This window comes from Capricornis sumatraensis, chromosome 19, assembly GCF_032405125.1.
Source record: "Capricornis sumatraensis isolate serow.1 chromosome 19, serow.2, whole genome shotgun sequence".
Classification (NCBI taxonomy): Eukaryota; Metazoa; Chordata; class Mammalia; order Artiodactyla; family Bovidae; genus Capricornis; species Capricornis sumatraensis.
In genome coordinates, this window is record NC_091087.1 from 40,557,215 (window position 1) to 40,574,814 (window position 17,600).

At 39.5% G+C, this 17,600-nt stretch overlaps 1 protein-coding gene across 1 annotated transcript in view; it reads left to right on the forward strand.

Annotated features, from left to right (window-relative positions):
• PTPN9 (protein tyrosine phosphatase non-receptor type 9) overlaps nt 1–17,600 on the forward strand; it is a 72,554-nt gene that overhangs the window by 29,932 nt on the left and 25,022 nt on the right. The window contains exons 2-5 of the mRNA XM_068991127.1: nt 4,288–4,431; nt 6,717–6,806; nt 7,528–7,652; nt 12,814–12,919. Coding sequence (XP_068847228.1) covers nt 4,288–4,431; nt 6,717–6,806; nt 7,528–7,652; nt 12,814–12,919 — 465 coding nt within the window. The remainder of the gene's footprint in view (nt 1–4,287; nt 4,432–6,716; nt 6,807–7,527; nt 7,653–12,813; nt 12,920–17,600) is intronic.

A 17,600-nucleotide genomic window follows, 5' to 3' on the forward strand; every position in this document is an offset into this window, starting at 1 on the left:
CAGTAAAACCCTGTTTAAGGAAACACTGGCTCTTTTAAAATCACATTTTAAGAAAAGGCAAAATTTTCCTGATAAAATGAAAATATTTGAGAGTAACCAGTAAACAGTAATTCAAGGAGACTAGGTTTATTTCCATGTTTGACACAATAACAGAGGGCTAAAGGGAAGATGGTAGTTATTAGTTTGAAAATTCAACAGGCTTCACCTTGTTGCATTAAAGCAACCTAGTGTATTTTAGTTCAGATTCTGTTTCCTGGCAGATTTGTATGGACTAAACGGATTAACAGACATAACAAGACAATTCACAATGAAGGAAAGGTGGGAAAACAGGCAAAAGAGGAAGGTAAATTTACTAATGCATTTGTCACTGAAATTAATGGGGAAATGGCATATTTGCCAAAATACAGAGGTAACCTCACATTTGGTGAAAGGCAGACACTGAGTCTTATATAGAATCCCTTTTCTTATTTAGGTATTCAGTGCCTTTTTTTTTTTTTTTTTGCTTCAGTGCATGTGTTTGCCCTGCACAAAGTTGTTCCTGTATTATGATGAGAAATACTCTCAAATCAGTTTGATGCTGTTGAAAAGGATTTGTGCTCAGGATGGCAGTGTTAATCTCCAGAGCTGCCAGTGTAGGGACAAAAGCATTTAGAGTTGGGAGCAAGGGTATAAATACCTCTGGATCTGGCTTTTTCTATGTTGTCACAGAGCCCTGAATGAGGATAAGTTGCTCCTTTAAAGACTTTTGTCTTGCAGTTGAACACGTATTGGAAATTTCCAATTTAAATTTATGCTTTTGGATAAAAAGGATTAGAGCGATTGAATTGCTTCAGGCTAAAGAGAATTAACAGTGGTCACTTGATTTTGAGGAGCTCTGTCTCTGTCGAAAGAAGTTTTAGTGTGAAATGACTGGAGTAAGAAAAAAAGGAGAATGAACATGCATTCAGAGACTACCTACCAAGTACCAGGTACTGTGGTGAATGCTTCCTATCCATTGTCTTATTCAAGCCGTATCCTTTCATGAGGAAATAAAGACTCAGAAAGAAGCATATAATTACAGTAAGCTTTTTTTTTTTTTTTTTTTTTTGATTTGGCTACACCAGGTCTTAATTGCAGTATGTGGGATCTAGCCTCCCAACCAAAGATTGAACCTAAGGCCCCTTGCACTGGGAACACGAAATCCCAGCCACTGGACCACCAGGGAATTCCCCTACAATAAGCTTTGACTATGCTGAACAAATTTACCTATACTGAACGAGTTGATTGAGGAAGGTTATAAGTGGTAAGGTTAGTTTTTCTGCACATCAGTTCAGACCTTTTCCCAGAGGAAGACCAAGGCTGTTTGAACTGTGACCACTCCTTAGTCGCCAGATGTTAATAACTTGTGGTTACTCATAAGCCTAGATAGATTCAAACCATTGACCTTGAGCTGAAGTATTTTGTAAGCTGTGACTCACCTTTTGGTTAGTTCATTCTTTCACCAGGAAATATACTGAATATTAATTTCTGGAATTTCAGTGATCCCTTCTGAAGAGTGTACTGCTCATTAAAATATCTGGGTCTTGTTTTTCTGGTAACAAACAGAACCGCAAATTGGTCTGTCCTTAGTGGTTGTACAAATCCTTACTTAAACAGAGGGAGAGATCTGATAACTATTTGGAGAGAGGCTGTTAAAGATCTGATTAACTGTTTGGAGAGCGGCTGTTGTTGAAAGGTCATCCTTTCTAGCTTCTGTAAGAGGTTCATCTCTTCCTCCAGAGGAGCGGGGATACAGGAGAGTGAATCCAAGGCTGAACATAACAGGTGGTGTGTGTGTGTATTTGTATCTGTGAATACCACATCTCTGTTTATTGGACGCTGGACTCTTCATGCAAAGCCTAGTCAGGCCAAGTCTGGAGGAATTGTTCCCGTGCTTAAAGCCAAGAATAACATCCTGACCAGCAGGGAACAGAGGTCAGCTCAAGGCAGCAGCTCTTGGAAGCTACACGACATCAAGAACCTTGAAAGAACTTAGTTTAATAAGAAGGAAGCCAATAGGTACCTTGAAGGAAGTGTGTGAAACCTGTATGTCTCTTGTTGTTGTTCAGTTACTAGGTCATGTCCAACTCTTGGCGACTCTTCGCTTGAGCTGCAGCATGCCAGGCCTCTCTGTCCATCACTGTCTCCTGGAGTTTGCTCAAACTCATGTCCATTAAGTTGGTGATGCCATCCAACCATCTCATCCTCTGTCGTCCGCTTCTTCTCTTGCGCTTAGTCTTTCTCACTATCAGGGTCTTTTCCAAGGAGTCAGTTCATTTGGGGTATAAGAAATAAAAAATAATCATCTAAACAGGTGGCGTTCATATTACCTCCTGGTCATCCAATTGTATTTTCCCCTCCCACCTGAATATTGATTTGTCTGTTTATTGTTTTTATTAGAAAAGGAGGAAAAATATATTCTGTTATTCTGGTGTTTTATTCTACAGGCAGCTTCAGAGACATCCAGAAGTGCTGGCTTTAAAAGATGATATGTTAAACAAATAGCCTTTACAAAATCTCCTGGGACCTTCCAGTTTTCCTGAAGTTTTGTCTCTGGGACCTTTATGCTCCACTTTCTCTTCCGTCTTTCCTCATTCTGATGCTAACCACTCATCCCACAGAGGCAACTCCAACTGTTTTCGGGGGGAGCATTCTAAGTTTGTGCTGTTGTCTTCTCTGGGACTCATTTCTCTGGGCTGACTTCAAGTGGTTCTGGGCCAAAGTGATTGTAAAAGCTTTTCTTCGTAGCCTTTATTTCTTGGCTCTTTCTGTTTATGCACTTTGTCTGATTAGTTTTGCTGGTTTCCTCCTTTGCCAGCTGATGTGAGGTATATTGCCTCAGCTGCAGGGTTCTAAAGCTCAGATGCAGCCCCAAGCCTCTTAGATTTTGCTCCACTTTGTAAAGTGCCTTTTTCCTTTCCTAGAAATTGGGGCTGTGGTATGAGCTATTGCTGACTCTTCCAGGACTGTAGTTTGCTATTTGTTTAAACACGTATGTAGCAATTTGGATTGTATTTGCAAGGTAGAACTTGTTGCCAAGACTCTGAATAGGTCATTGCTGTTACCCTTTCTCGCCTATTTTTGAACTGAAAAATTAGAGACCGTGGTCACATAATAGTTTGGTCTTATACCTCTTGAAACAAACCTCATTTTTGTATTCCTTATGTGTAGCACAACAGTTGGCCTTTAGATATTAACAAATAGTTAAATACATAATAGTTTAATTAATACATCTTAACTGTGGGGTTGATTGATCAATTAAATCTCAGAATTCTCATCAAGTTGGTCATATTTTGGATCCACATGTGAGAGAAGTTTCTGGTTGGAAGGGACCAAATAGCAGTGTAGGAAATGTTTAGCAGTTTAAAATATGCATGCCAAAAAATCCTGATGTAAATCCTGTTCTAAAATGAAGAAAGAGAAGAGTGGTTTGACTAGAGCAGAGACTGGTTAAAACATAAGGAGAAGTAGGGTGAGGCAGGATAAAAGAACGTGGATTAAAAGACAGCAACAGTTATGAAGTAGGCATCCTGTCAGTTTGGGCTTAAACCGTGAGAATGAAACTTTCCCACCCTTCCCCCAAAGCAGGTTCTCCACCTTCACACCCCTCCCTCAGACCGCTGTCCAGAGGAGCTGCTAATGACCCTCTGGCCACTAGTGTCCAGTTTTGAGGGCTGCTTTATGAAGCACAGAGAGGTCCTGTGAGGTCAGGCAGTGCAAAGACCAGTTGGCCTTTAGATTCATTAAATTCTGCGTAATCGTTTTGCTACTCTCCACAGTATTGCTAATTCCAAAGCCAAAACCATTTTCTAATTGCTTTACTGTGTGTGACCAGCCTATGGGACCAGAACAGCAGCTGAGGCTGCTTTACTGCCCTGTGCATTATGCAATAATCCTTCAGAGGGGCCCTTTACTTCTTTTTTAGCCTTTAAAGAAAAACACAGACAACAAACTGCTGTTTTTCTGCTTTGGGGCCAGTAATTTGCATCTTATTTGGGAACCTTGCTCTTCCCCCTCATTATTTCTTCATATATCCTTGCGCTAAGTAAGCCCTGCTCTCTGAACCTGGCTCTGGCTTCTGGCCTCACTGATTTGTATGAATTGTAATAATTTCTGATTTCAGATCTGTTTCCAACTTTTGTTTTTCCCGGCTGTCTTGGGGTTCAAACTTGCTTGGGCTTGGAGAAAGTGTCTTTTTTTTCTTGTTTATTTTTTTGTTTCTGTAAATATATTATCTAATAATTATTCTTTATTTTCTTTTTCAAACAGGCCACCAAGCAGTTTCTTGAAGAGATTAACAAGTGGACAGTTCAGTACAACGTATCCCCCCTCTCTTGGAATGTGGCCGTCAAATTCCTCATGGCCCGGAAGTTTGATGTGCTTCGAGCCATTGAGTTGTTTCACTCCTACAGAGTACGTAGCTCAGAGATGGACCTGCTGTGTGGTGCCTGGGCTCTCTATATTGCTGTTGTCTCTGCCAGTCTGTATACATGGTGTTTCTCCCCAGTCCATTAAAAAAGAAAACAAACAATAGTGGAGCAGTATCCAGGAGCCCTACCTTGAAGTCAGAAAATCCTTCTGAAGATATTTAGACTCTCCCTAAATAAATTAAAAGAAAAAAAATGGAGAGGGGGATAAGAGGCACTGGGATATAGTTTATGAGTTTAAGACTAAAGCTCGCTTACACCCATTTTATGGATCATCTTGTTCAATACTCATTTATTCAACAGTTGTTTATTATATACCTACTATGTTCTAGGTGCAGAGATTACTGTTTAGAAAGAGAGAGTACACAAAGAATTATAGGAAAGCTATGATAGGGCAAAACTGTGTTCTGTGGAAAGCACGTTTAGTTAGGAGACTCGAGGAAGCTTTGCTGAAGGAAATGACTTCTAAAGTAAGAAGAGTGAGTAGGAATTGGACAGTGGGGGAGTATGGGAGAAAGAACAGCAAGTTCAGATGCCTAGTGGCAAGAGGGAAATTGAGCTGAGCGGAGATGCTCAGTAGGGGTGGGGGTATGGCAGGAGATTGAGCAACAGGGGTAAACAAGGCCAGATCAGAGAGTATCTGCTTTTTCTTAAGGGCAGAGAAATTCATTGACAGTATAAACAGCAAAATGTGTTGATCAGATATGCTTTCTGGAAAGATTTTTTTCACTGTGCTTTAGAGGATGGATCAGAAGGGCTATAGCGGAGACAGATCCATTATAAGGCTGCTGTACTTGCTAGGAGAGAGATGATTGTCGTGTCATTAAGCATAGTGTTAGTGGGAATAGAGAAAAAGTGGGTAGATTCTAGAAGTGAAATTGATAGAACAGAGTTACTTGAATTGGTGTATGAGGAAAGAAGAGTGGTAGATTCCAGGTCTCTGACTTGGGCAACAGGGTGGTAAATGGTGGCGGCATTTACTAATTAAGAGACACTGAAGGGGTATAGGTATGTGAACAGAGTAGGCCATGTTAAGGTTGAAATGCCAGTGGGATAGCCAAATCGACATGTCCTCCAAGCAGTTGGGATATGAGTCTAGGGTTTGAGGAAGAAGGCTGGACTGGAAGTAGAGACTTAGAGTGACCATAGTAGAATATTGCAGCTAAATATTGGAGCCATGAGAATGGGGGTGGGCATCTGGGGAGAGAGTGAGGAGTAGGGGATGTGTGTAGAGCAGAACCTCATTTCATACTCTTTGCTTTTTTCTCACTATTGTTTGTTTAAGTTAAATTTTCATGGTTTAGGTAAGGCATACACTCTACTGTGATTCCAGCTTGCATACTGTCTTCACTTGCTGCCTTGCCTCTGCAGGCATTTGAATTTGATTTGGGGATGAATTGGGGAAGAATGTGAACAAAGACCTAGTTTGTTGTATTCACCACAGTGTTCTTAACACTTAGTTCAGTGCCTGGCACATAATATTTGCTCTATAAATATTGGCAGAATGAATGAATGAGTCAGTGAGTGAAATGAGTGAACAAGTGAATGATAAAAAGCCCACAAAATAGTCTTAGAAGGAGTAGCTGAAGAAATAGAAAAACCAAGAGAGTATTAAAAAAAAAATAGAGAATCTCTTAGGAAAAAGAGAATGTGAGTGGTCAACCTTATTAAAAGGAGGACTAAAGATGCGCACTGGATTCAGTGACTGAAAGGTCCTGGTCACTGGAGCAGGGGCTCTGGGTGGTATGGTTAGACTGGGAGGAAATGAGAATGTGATTGAATGAGTGTTGAGGGAGCTGAGGGTGAACTTGAAGAATCTGGCTGAAGATGAATTAAAATGAGATCATGGTAGCTATTGTTGCAGAGGATACTAAGTGGGGGATGGCTCCTATTTAAGACAGAAGAGGCCTAAGCCTGGATGAGATGTTAGGATGTATGCTTCCAGACAGTTTAGGTGCATATTTTAATATCAGTGCTGCTGCATGTTTAAGAAGTTTAGCTTTGTACTCTAATGATTGATATATATTGATTGGTCTTCAGGGTTAGGCTTCTCACTCATTCAAAGGAAAGATCCTAAGCTCTGAGGGGCTGATAAGGTAGCATTGGACAAGAATTCTGCCAACAGTTGGCCTCGAGGAAGGTTACAAAGGAATTCATGTTTCAGTAAGCTGATTTCTAAAATCCCTTATCTCTGAGATTTGGTGGTTACATAAAGCTGTCATAAGTATACAGTATTTTTATATTAATTTATCTTGCTTATTATATTTTTAGGAAACACGAAGGAAGGAGGGCATTGTGAAGCTGAAACCTCATGAGGAACCTCTCCGTTCTGAGATCCTTAGTGGAAAATTCACCATCTTGGTGAGTATTTATGAAACCCTCTTATAACATCTCTTTATTTCCTTTTGTAACTATTGTTCTCTTTGGACTTTGTTCCTAGATGTCTTATCCTGAATCTAGAGAGTCTTAATAGTGGGGAATAGATGTAAAACAGCTGTGAAGTTTGGCATAAAATTATTCTAGTAATAACTGAAATAATTGAAACTCAGTTGTTTAGTAGTTTTAGGAAAGTTTCTTCATTGGTCCATTAAGATCAGTAAAGACCTTTGGGAGTTGTATACAGTGTGTCAGAGCCCTGTCCTTGCTGATTTAACCTAAGTTCTCTCTACTTAGGGACCACAGCCTTTCAGGTAAGTGTCCAGTGGTACTTTTAAGGCAGAGCATGGAAACCATGGTCGTATTCTATGGTTTTCTCCTGTTGCTTTTTCTTCGCTATCCTCTCTGGGAAATCAGCTAGGCAGCCAATATAGACCATTGTTTAATTTAATTTCTCTGTACTTGAAGAGTTATGAGAATGTGGTTTTTTCCTACCATAGGAATATGATCCTGGGAGTGCTGAGAGTCAGACATGGGATGATTAAAAAGCTTTTTTCCTTTTCTGGAGCAATTGATGCAAGTCAGAGAAGTATTGTCAGCATCTGTGCTCTTTATGGCAAACCTTTGTCCAAGCTATAAGAAGCCTTAGTGATTTCTGTGATTTTTCTACTTGATATCTAAATATTTCTTGTTTTGTTTGCTCTAGAATGTTCGGGACCCAACAGGAGCCTCTATCGCCCTCTTCACTGCCAGATTACATCATCCCCACAAGTCAGTCCAACATGTGGTACTTCAGGCTCTGTTTTACTTGCTGGACAGAGCTGTGGATAGGTGAGTTTGGACATTATCTTTTGGGGTGTTCTACATACAGATGGGAAAGTGCCAGTGTTTGATTTGATTAAACTCAGCAGTGCGTTTACCGTGCTCCTAGGATGTGCCTTGGGCTGTGCTATGAATAGAAAACACTCCATGTCCTTAAGGGCTTGGCGTGTTTCCAGGCACTATCAAGATGATGGGTATTCTGCATCCTTACCTGCTTGGCTCTATTTCAGGGTAACAGAGGCTAAGAAAGCTAATTAACCAGCCATTCTTAGTGTACTGAGAATTACTTATTGAAAGAGTGTGAAGGTAAGATGACCCGTGCTCATTCTATCTGACCATTCTCCCCTGGTATTGATTTTCAAAACCCTCTGGAGCCTCAGTTTCGTTATCTGTAAAAGTGGAATAATGCTGAGGATTTTGAGAATCAGCATTCAGGAGAGAGGAGTCCAAGAGCATAAGTTAAGCAGAATCATCTTTATAAATAAGTGTGCTCTGTGTTCAGTTGCTCAGTTGTGTCTGATTCTTTGCAATCCCATGGACTGTGGCTCCACTAGGCTCCTCTATAAGCCAAAAGAACCAACTTGGGTGATGTCTCCATTCCTGCTCTTAGGTAAATAGTATTATTACTGTTCTATGGACAAAGAAACTTAGGCCCCAGGAAGTTTTGTGGCTTTTTTACAGTCATCACATATTGATTGGACGAAGTCTAAGACCCTGGTTTCTTCATTCTTGGTCAGAACTATCTGTACTCCTACTGTGTTATCTTTCTCTTTTACATCCTTTTTTCCCTCGAGCTCGCCATTTACAGTGTGTTATTGCTCCCAGTGTCATTGACTGGTCCTCTGGGTTAGAAGTGATATATCGAGGGCTGAGACTGGAGATAGTGAGAGGCAGCTGTGCACTTTAGTCATACTTCTGTGTTTAGAGGATGGGATAGCTGAAGGATTTTCTGAGGTGGGGCTCTGTGTCTAGTTCACTTAGCTCCTGCCTTGTTATTGATACTTTCATGTACTTAGCTTCTGCTGGTGGTGTTCAGCAGGAGATATATCCAAACCACACCCACAGCATTATTCTAAAAACGAGAAGTTACTAAGGAGAAAGGATTTCTCAGTTCTTTTTTCTTATGATTGTTCTTCAGACATAATTTCTGGAATATAATTCCCTTTGAAATGTTTCTTTACCTCAGGGGGTTGAGTGGAAGGCTCTTTTACCAGGAAATTTAGCATTGGCTCCCTCTTTGAGCAGCTTAGAGTCAGAGCTTTCATACAGGCATGACAGTGACCAAAGCTTACTTTTTCCAGTGAGAGTGTTGAATCCCATAGGAATACCACACAGGTAAACGCAATTAAAACTTTGTGCTCATGATCTCCAACACTTTCTTAAAAATCCTCAGTGACTCCTCATTTTTCAGAGGGTGCATGTAAGCTAAATCAATGTGAGCCCTTTTTTTCCCCCTAAATGAAATATTCTACCAGTGAGTAGAAATTTTTGTTTTCCTTTGTTACCTTGAACCAGAATGGAAGAGGAGGAAACCCTTTCTCTTCACTAAATCTTGCCCTTCCCTGAAGGGCCAATTTCTGTGCCTGGCTCCCTCACCCCTCCAACTAGTCATAAAATTCTTTATACTCTGACTTTAATAGCAGTTATTACTAATACCAAACATTTTGTATTTAATTATACATAGCAATGGCACCCCACTCCAGTACTCTTGCCTGGAAAATCCCGTGGATGGAGGAGCCTGGAAGGCTGCAGTCCATGGGGTCGCTGAGGGTTGGACACAACTGAGCGACTTCACTCTCACTTTTCACTTTCATGCATTGGAGAAGGAAATGGCAACCCACTGCAGTGTTCTTGCCGGGAGAATCCCAGGGATGGAGGAGCCTGGTGGGCTGCCGTCTATGGGGTCACAGAGAGTCGGACATGACTGAAGTGACTTAGCAGCAGCAGCAGCTTTATGATGTCATTTATCTTATGTTTTTTTTTTCTTTTTACTTGCCACTGGATGGTAAGCTCTAGGAGGGCAGGGAACCTTCTTTTCAACATTATATGATGGAAAATTCCCAAATCCCCATGGTGGAGAGGACATCGTATCATCAACTTTCACATGATCTGAAACCAGTCTAGTTTTGTTGATAGCCCCTCAGCCACCCTTTTGGAGAAGGCAATGGCAACCCATTCTAGTACTCTTGCCTGGAAAATCCCATGGGCGGAGGAGCCTGGCAGGCTGCAGTCCATGGGGTTGCTAAGAGTCGGACACGACTGAGTGACTTCACTTTCACTTCTCACTTTCATGCACTGGAGAAGGAAATAGCAACCCACTCCAGTGTTCTTGCCTGGAGAATCCCAGGGATGGGGGAGCCTGGTGGGCTGCTGTCTATGGGGTCACACAGAGTCAGACATGACCGAAGCAACTTAGCAGCAGCAGCAGCAGCAGCAGCAGCAGCAGCAGCACCCACCCTTTTACCTTTGATTATTTTGAAGCAAATGTCAGGGGCAGCGGTAGTCTTCTTGGTGTTCCCAGTTTTATCCTAGTTCAGAAATCAGTCTCAATCGGGTAGGGAAGCAGTTATTCTTAGTAGGGAATCAGTGTTGTTGTTGAATGATAAACCTGATATTCTGTACCCAGGGAAGTGAAAATGCTATTGCATTTGTATTTTGTATGCCTTCAAAGGATGAGCAGTTTCAGGTCTAGGAATATAGAATCTGCATCATTATGCACTATAACTTTTTTATTAAATTCTGTTTCCTCTGGTGCTGATTTCTCTTTGTTTCAATCCCCTGCCACGAGCTGGAGCTGTGAGGGGAAAACCTGTAATTCTTCTAATATGGCCCTTGTTGAGCCTGTGGAGAGAAGCGACATCTCTAGATGTGGGTGGTCTTCTCAGTGCTGGGCCACTCATTTAACAGCATCTTTGATCTTGGTAAATTAGTCTCTCCGGGGTTGTGAAAAAAGGAGACAAGATATAGCTCTCACTGTAACATGTGAGGGGCCATCTGAGATTAAGTCTGTATAGAACTTGGCTCTACTTCAGAGATTTTTGAAGTGCTGCTTCATGGATAGGTGCTTCTGCCTCTTTTTCTGTTGAAAGGATGAAGTTATGGAGGTTTCCAGGAGGTAATGCCAGAAACAAAAAATAAGGATACAAAATAACATTGAGATTCCTGATTTCAGGAATTTGTTTTGTGTCAAAAAGTTTTCTTGAACATAAATACATGTGAAAACTGTTATCATCTGTGAATAGTCCAATCAAATAATTTATTTCTAACAGACATTTAGGTGTGCAGATCAGAAGCAGGTAAAGATCGGGCTTGGAAGAGTGCAGCTTTAGGAATTAAGGAGATTGGACCAAGTGATAGTTTTTGTTCCTAACTTCAATCTGGGAATAGGCCCACCAGCTCTTTATGTATTTTTTAAGATGCCTCCCAAAGACCATTAGTAGGTTTTTCTCTTCCTTCATTAAAGTCATAAGAGAGAAATACATCATCATTGAGTTTAGAATTTTGTTTTACAGTTTTTCATAGGCCCACAGTGTTTTCTTAGTGATGAGCTTCGAGCCCACTGAATTACAATTCTGTGATCATTCATGATATTTGCAAGGACTGTGCTGTGGACTGTGGAGGGTAATGAGGTGAACAAAACATGTTTTTGCCCTCTAGGAGAGAATGAGATTGCTACACAAAATTGGAGTACTTTAAGAGACACTAGAGAAATCCACAGAAAGATTTGTGGGGCTTCGAGGGGTATGAACAATGGTAGTACATTTGGTGACAATTATCAGGGAGACCTTCATGGAAGAGGCAACTTTATTAGTTAAACATAGTATGATATAGAATTTGGATAGTCAGATTCAGAGATAAAGGAGAAAACAGTTCAAATTTTGATAACCTAGATGCTCTGGAACATTCTCAGACTATGAGTTTGGCACTTGATGAATCTGGATAAATATGTATCAATAAGTATAATTCAATTTCGAACATGTGGGGTTTTTCCTCCATAGTATCAAGCAGTTCTCCCCCATGAACTGGGCATTTGGCAGTTCAGCTCGACTCTGACACTATATACCTGGAGAGGGCCTCAGATTACACAAGTTAAGGGTTCAGTCCTAAAAGACCATCCCTTCAGACACCAGTGGCAAGTCCAGGTTGTCATCTCTGCTTCTAATCATAGATCAAAGGGTCCAGTGCCCCCTCTTTGGGTTTGATTAATTTGTTGGAGCAGTTTATAGAACTCAAACATTGTACTTAATATGTTACCAATTTCTTATAAGAAGGTATAACTTAGGAAAAGCCAAATGGGAAAGATGCATAGAGGGAAAGATATGGGGAAAGGGGCATGGAGCTTCCATGCCCTCTCTGAGAGGAAGTTGCTCAGTTATGTCTGACTCTTTGCGACCCCATGGGCTATAGCCTACCAGGCTCCTCTGTCCATGGAATTCTCCAGGCAAGAGTACTGGAGTGGGTTGCCATTTCCTTCTCCAGGGGATCTTCCCAACCCAGGGATCGAACCCAGGTCTCCTGCATTGCAGGCAGACGCTTTACTATCTGAGCCACCAGGGAAGCCCCTAGATGGAAGAGATGCATAGAGGGGAAGGTGTGGGAAAAGGGCATGGAGCTTCTGTGCCCTCTCTGAGAGGGCTACATGTGTTCACCTGCATGTGTTCATGTGTTCATCAACCTGGAAATTCTCCAAAATCATATCCTTTTGGCATTTTATGGAGGCTTCATTCATTGCAAGGCATGATTGATTAAATCACTGGCCATTGGGGACTGAGCTCAGTCTCCAGCGCTAGTCCTCTTCCTGGGTATGGGAGGGTGGGGCTAGAAGTTCCAGCCCTTTCTAATCACGTGGTTGGTTCCTCTGGCAAACAGCCCCCATCCTTAGGTGTCCTAAGAGCATTCCAAGGGTCACCTCATTAATATGGCAATGGATACCTTCCTTGCTTTCCTAGGAAATTCCAAGTTTTAGGAATTCTGCCAGGAAACAGGGTCAAAGTCCAAATATGTATTTCTTATTATAAATTCTTTGTAAGGCCAGTGTTCAGGGAAGGCAGTTATTTCGGTCCCATATGTGTCCCACACTCTCTGTGTTCTTTGTTTTTGAGCCAGGTTTTCAATCTGCCTCATCCATCTTATTACTTATAAATATTTTTGTTCAATGATTGGTTTACAGCTTTGAAACTCAGAGGAATGGACTGGTGTTTATCTATGACATGTGCGGTTCTAATTATACCAACTTTGAGCTGGATCTTGGCAAGAAAGTCCTAAACTTGCTAAAGGTAAGGAAGGGCTGTGAGAGGACCCTTTCAACCCTCCTTTAGTGGTTACTTTTTTCTATTCTTTGTGAGATTTAGGAATGATGTAAACTTCAGAATTATGTTCAATGTCAAGGTCACCTATGAATGGTGACCAATATCTGCTTCCTCAGAATAAGAAACAGTCTTAAAAGTAAAGTGGGAGGAATTAAAATGCACAGGGACAATGAGTTGTAAAGGTGGGATGTCTCTTTCTCGGAGTTTTATAGAATAAAAATTAATGAAGGCTAGGGATGGTCATTGTCTGTGAAAAATGTAACCTAGCCAGTGATTTTCAGACTTTTTGTCTTAGTCTAGTCAGAGCCATGTTTTCCATTGCAATTTAGTTCACAAAAGTATATGTACACTAACTCTACACATACATATAAAGTTATATACAGAGATAGTTTCTTATTCTCTTATCTCAAACTCTTAGGTCCAGAGGTGTTATTTAATATTTTGAATTTTAAAAGATAATGTGGTATGTATGTCACTCTAGTATCAAGTATTTCTGCAGTGAAATGTGTTATTCATAATGAGTGGAGAAGAACAAAGGTTATAAATAACCTATGAAATTTCAGGTCAGAGTTTGCTGTTGCATGGATTTTTGCACCAAACTAACAATAGAAACCAGTGATTTCAGAGATGTGTAGATTTCAGAATCTAAGGATATAGGTGTATAGATCTTTGTGTACATATTTATAAAACAAAATTTAAAATGTTTCATAAAACAAACTTTACTCTGTATAGTCATTTTGAGTATTCTATTCTATATCATTTTTTTAAAGTGTTAGTCATGACTCACTAAATTGATTTCAGGACCCGCTGCATGACAACCTGCAGCGGGAAAAACATTCACCCAGAAGTCTGTGTAGTCTTTGTTCTGGTGTCTCACTTGGGAGTGCTGTGGAACTGGATGTTTAGAAGTGGTCATTTACTACTACAGCTTTCCAGCAGAAATTATGTGAAGAGAATATTATACTGCATGTTGTTCACTGGGACTTGTATTTTTACACTCATCACTGTGTTGTTAAAATTGCTAGTGTGGTTTGTAGCTGATATTCATTCCTTTCTAATTGATGGTTGAAGGATTCATGCCTTTTAATTCCTCATCCATTGGTGAATATACCATTTTGTTTATCCACTTCTATTGATGACTCCTTGGGTGGTTTTCTGATTTTTGCTATTAATATTATGAACAGTGCTGCTGTGAACATTCTTATACATATCTTCTGGTGTGTGTGTGTAAGAATATCTCTAAGGCAGAATGTATATCTGTGCTTTATGTGCAAAGAGAGCATGTATGTTTGGACCATTTTTCCCATTCCCAGTCTTCTCAGAACTAATTTCACCCTCTGGGGGTGATACCACCCCCACTGAAAATGTTCTAGAGTATACATCTAGGAGTAGAGTTACTGGGTCATAAGGCCTGGGACGATTCAGTGTTTTAAGATAGTGTTTAATTGCTTTCCAAAATGGTTGTGCCTGCCTGCCATGTGTAAATTTTCCACATACTCTCCAATACATGATAATGTCATACTTCTTAATTTTTCCCAATCAACAGGTATAAAATGGTATCTTGTGATATAACTCAAAATCTCTTTTATTAGTGAGATTGAGTATCTCTTCATATATTTATTGGCCATTTATGTTTTCTTCTGCACAATGCCTATTTATGACTTTTACCCATTTTCCTATAGTCCATTTATGTAGTTGTTTATGTATTAGTACTACTAATCTCTTTGTGTGTATGTCAGGCTTCCCTGGTAGCTCAGAGGGTAAAGAATCTGCCTGCAATGCAGGATACCTGGGTTTAATCCCTGGGTCGGAAACATCCCCTGGATGAGGGCATGGCAACCCACTCCAGTATTCTTGCCTGGAGAATCTCATGGATAGAGGCACCTGGTGGGCTGTCGCAAAGAGTCAGACACAACTGAGCAACTGACACACACACATACTTGTATGTATATACATACATCCACATCTATATACATACATACACATATACACATATATTCAGTTTATAGCTTGCTTTTTCACTTTTTGTAGAGTCCTTTTGACTAACAAAAGTTCTTCATTTTAATATGGTTAGATGTGTCTGTGTTTAATTTCTGCTTAATACATTTTGCATCATAAGTCCTTCCCTATTCCAAAGTCAGAAAAATAATATTAAATATTTATTTTTTACTGCTCTACCACTGATTCCACCGTGTATTAATTTTTTAATTATTTTTTGTTGTGATAAAATATACACTTATACACAATCTTGTGGTTACTGTTGTTAACAATTTTAAGTGTACAGTTCAGTAGCATTAAGTACATTCACAATGTAGCCCATTACCACTATCCATTTTCAAAACTGTTCATTATCCCACACAGAAACTCAGTGCTCATTAAACAGTATATCCCCTCTCTACCCCACAACCCCCGGAAACCTCTCTTCTACTTTCTGTCTCTGTGAATTTGCCTATTCTAGATCCTCATGTAAATGGAATCATGCAATATTTGCCCTTTGTGTCTTGTTTTATTTCACTCAGCTTAATATTTTTAAGATTCATCCGTATTGTAGCATGTATCAGAATTTCATTCTCTCTTAAGGCTGGATAATATTCTATCATGTATATACCTTGTGTTGTTAATCCATTCATCTGTCGAAGGACAGTTGGGTTGTTTCCACGTTTTGGCTATTGTGAATGATGCTGCTATGGACATGGGTGTTACAGCATCTGTTTGAGTCCTTGCTTTCAATTCTTCGGTGTGTATGCCTACACGTGGAATTGTTAGATCATATGGTGATTCTACATTTAATTTTTTGAGAAGCTATTTTCTTTTAAAAGTTAAAAATTTTGTTTTTGTCATTTAAGACCTTAATCCATCTGGAGTTGATTTTCGAGTATGGTATAAGATGTAGGAATCTGACTTTTTTTCCATATGGATAGCTATTTTTTTTCTTTCCAGTTTTGCATACTAAATAGCCTCTCCTTTCCACAACATAGGCCTTTTACTTATCAGTTTTAACAGAGTCACAATAACTTGGTAAGTTAATATATCATAGACAGTTTAACTATCTAACCATCTTTCTTTATTATTCAGATTGTTTTCAGGTTTAAATAATACAATTATGGTTATTTTTGCTCTTTCTCTTAAATTATTTTAAGAAGATATTTCTGAGAGTTGGATTATTTGGCTAAAGATTATGAATATTCTTGTGTCTCTCTTATACATCACTAGGTTACCCTCGATAAAAGTGGAAAAGAAATATACATTGTCACCAACAAATAAGAGTATCTGTTTCCGTTAACTATCACAGTACTGCATTCTATAATTGTTCTCCTTTTTTGAATATAGAATTTTAAAATAATAGTATCCTTTTTTTGTTGTTTGAACTCCTTAAAAACATGATATCTTTTTCTTCAAATGTTCTTTTGCTGTTTGTATGTCCTCCTTTATTTGCTGCAAAATAGTGAAAATACTGTAGATGTTTTGTTATATAAATTCAAACAGAATGAAATAAAAGTTTGGTTGCCTTAAAGTCTATATATCTATATGTTCTCTTTAGTGACTTGTTGCTCCATCATTGGGAATAGATAAAATTTTAAATTCAGTCCCCTACCATCCTCATTCTTATGAAAGTTATAAATAGAAGTTTATCTTCAATGCACGGTCTCACACTTTAGATTTCTATTCAGTGTGAATTAATTTCCAATAGTTACTGTGGTGAGGATTTGGATGAAAATATGACACTAGAATAAAAGTATACATAATCTTTGACTTCCTAAGTTGCTCTGAATAAATTTTCCCCATCTTGGTAACTTTCTTAGGAGTAATCCGTTTTAAATTTTAAAATGTCATAACCTATTTTAGTTGCCATTATATGGATTCTTAACTATTGTTTTAGATGAACCATTTAAACCATGCAGTGTGAAATTTACTTTTACTAGACAATGTGGAATTTGTCTAGCCCAAAGAATGAATAAATGTTTATTTTCCTGATTATGAAATACATGACTGGGACTTCCCTGGTGGTCCAGTGGTTAAGAGTCTGCCAGCCAATGCAGGGGACACAGGTTCGATCCCTGGTTCAGGAGGATTCCACATGCTGTGGGGAAACTTAGCCCGTGCACCGCGAGTACTGAGTCAGGGCTCTAGAACCTGCGCACCACAACTAGAGAGTAGCCCCTACTTGCTGCAACTAGAGAAAGCCCACATGCTGCAGCAGAGAAGATCAAGTGCAGCTGAAAATAAAAATAAATAAATGAGTGAGTTTAAAAAAAAGAGAAATACATGACTAAAAGTACATTAATTTTCAGAAAATTTATTAATGCTGACACTTATAAAGTAATATTTGTTAACACTTACTGAATGTTTTGAATACAGTTCTAACTTCATGCTTTAAATTAATTAATCCTGATATCATTAATCCTCAATTAATCCTGATATCATTCCCGTGAGTTGTGATGGCTATTACTATTATTGTACCCATTTTATAGATCTAGAAACTTAGGCCTAGAAAATACAAGAACTTGCTGAAGGTAATACAACTAGTAAGTATAGCTGCTACTGCTGCTGCTAAGTTGCTTCAGTCGTCTCCGATTCTGTGCGACCCCATAGACAGGCACCCCCATCCCTGGGATTCTCCAGGCAGGAACACTGGAGTGGGTTGCCA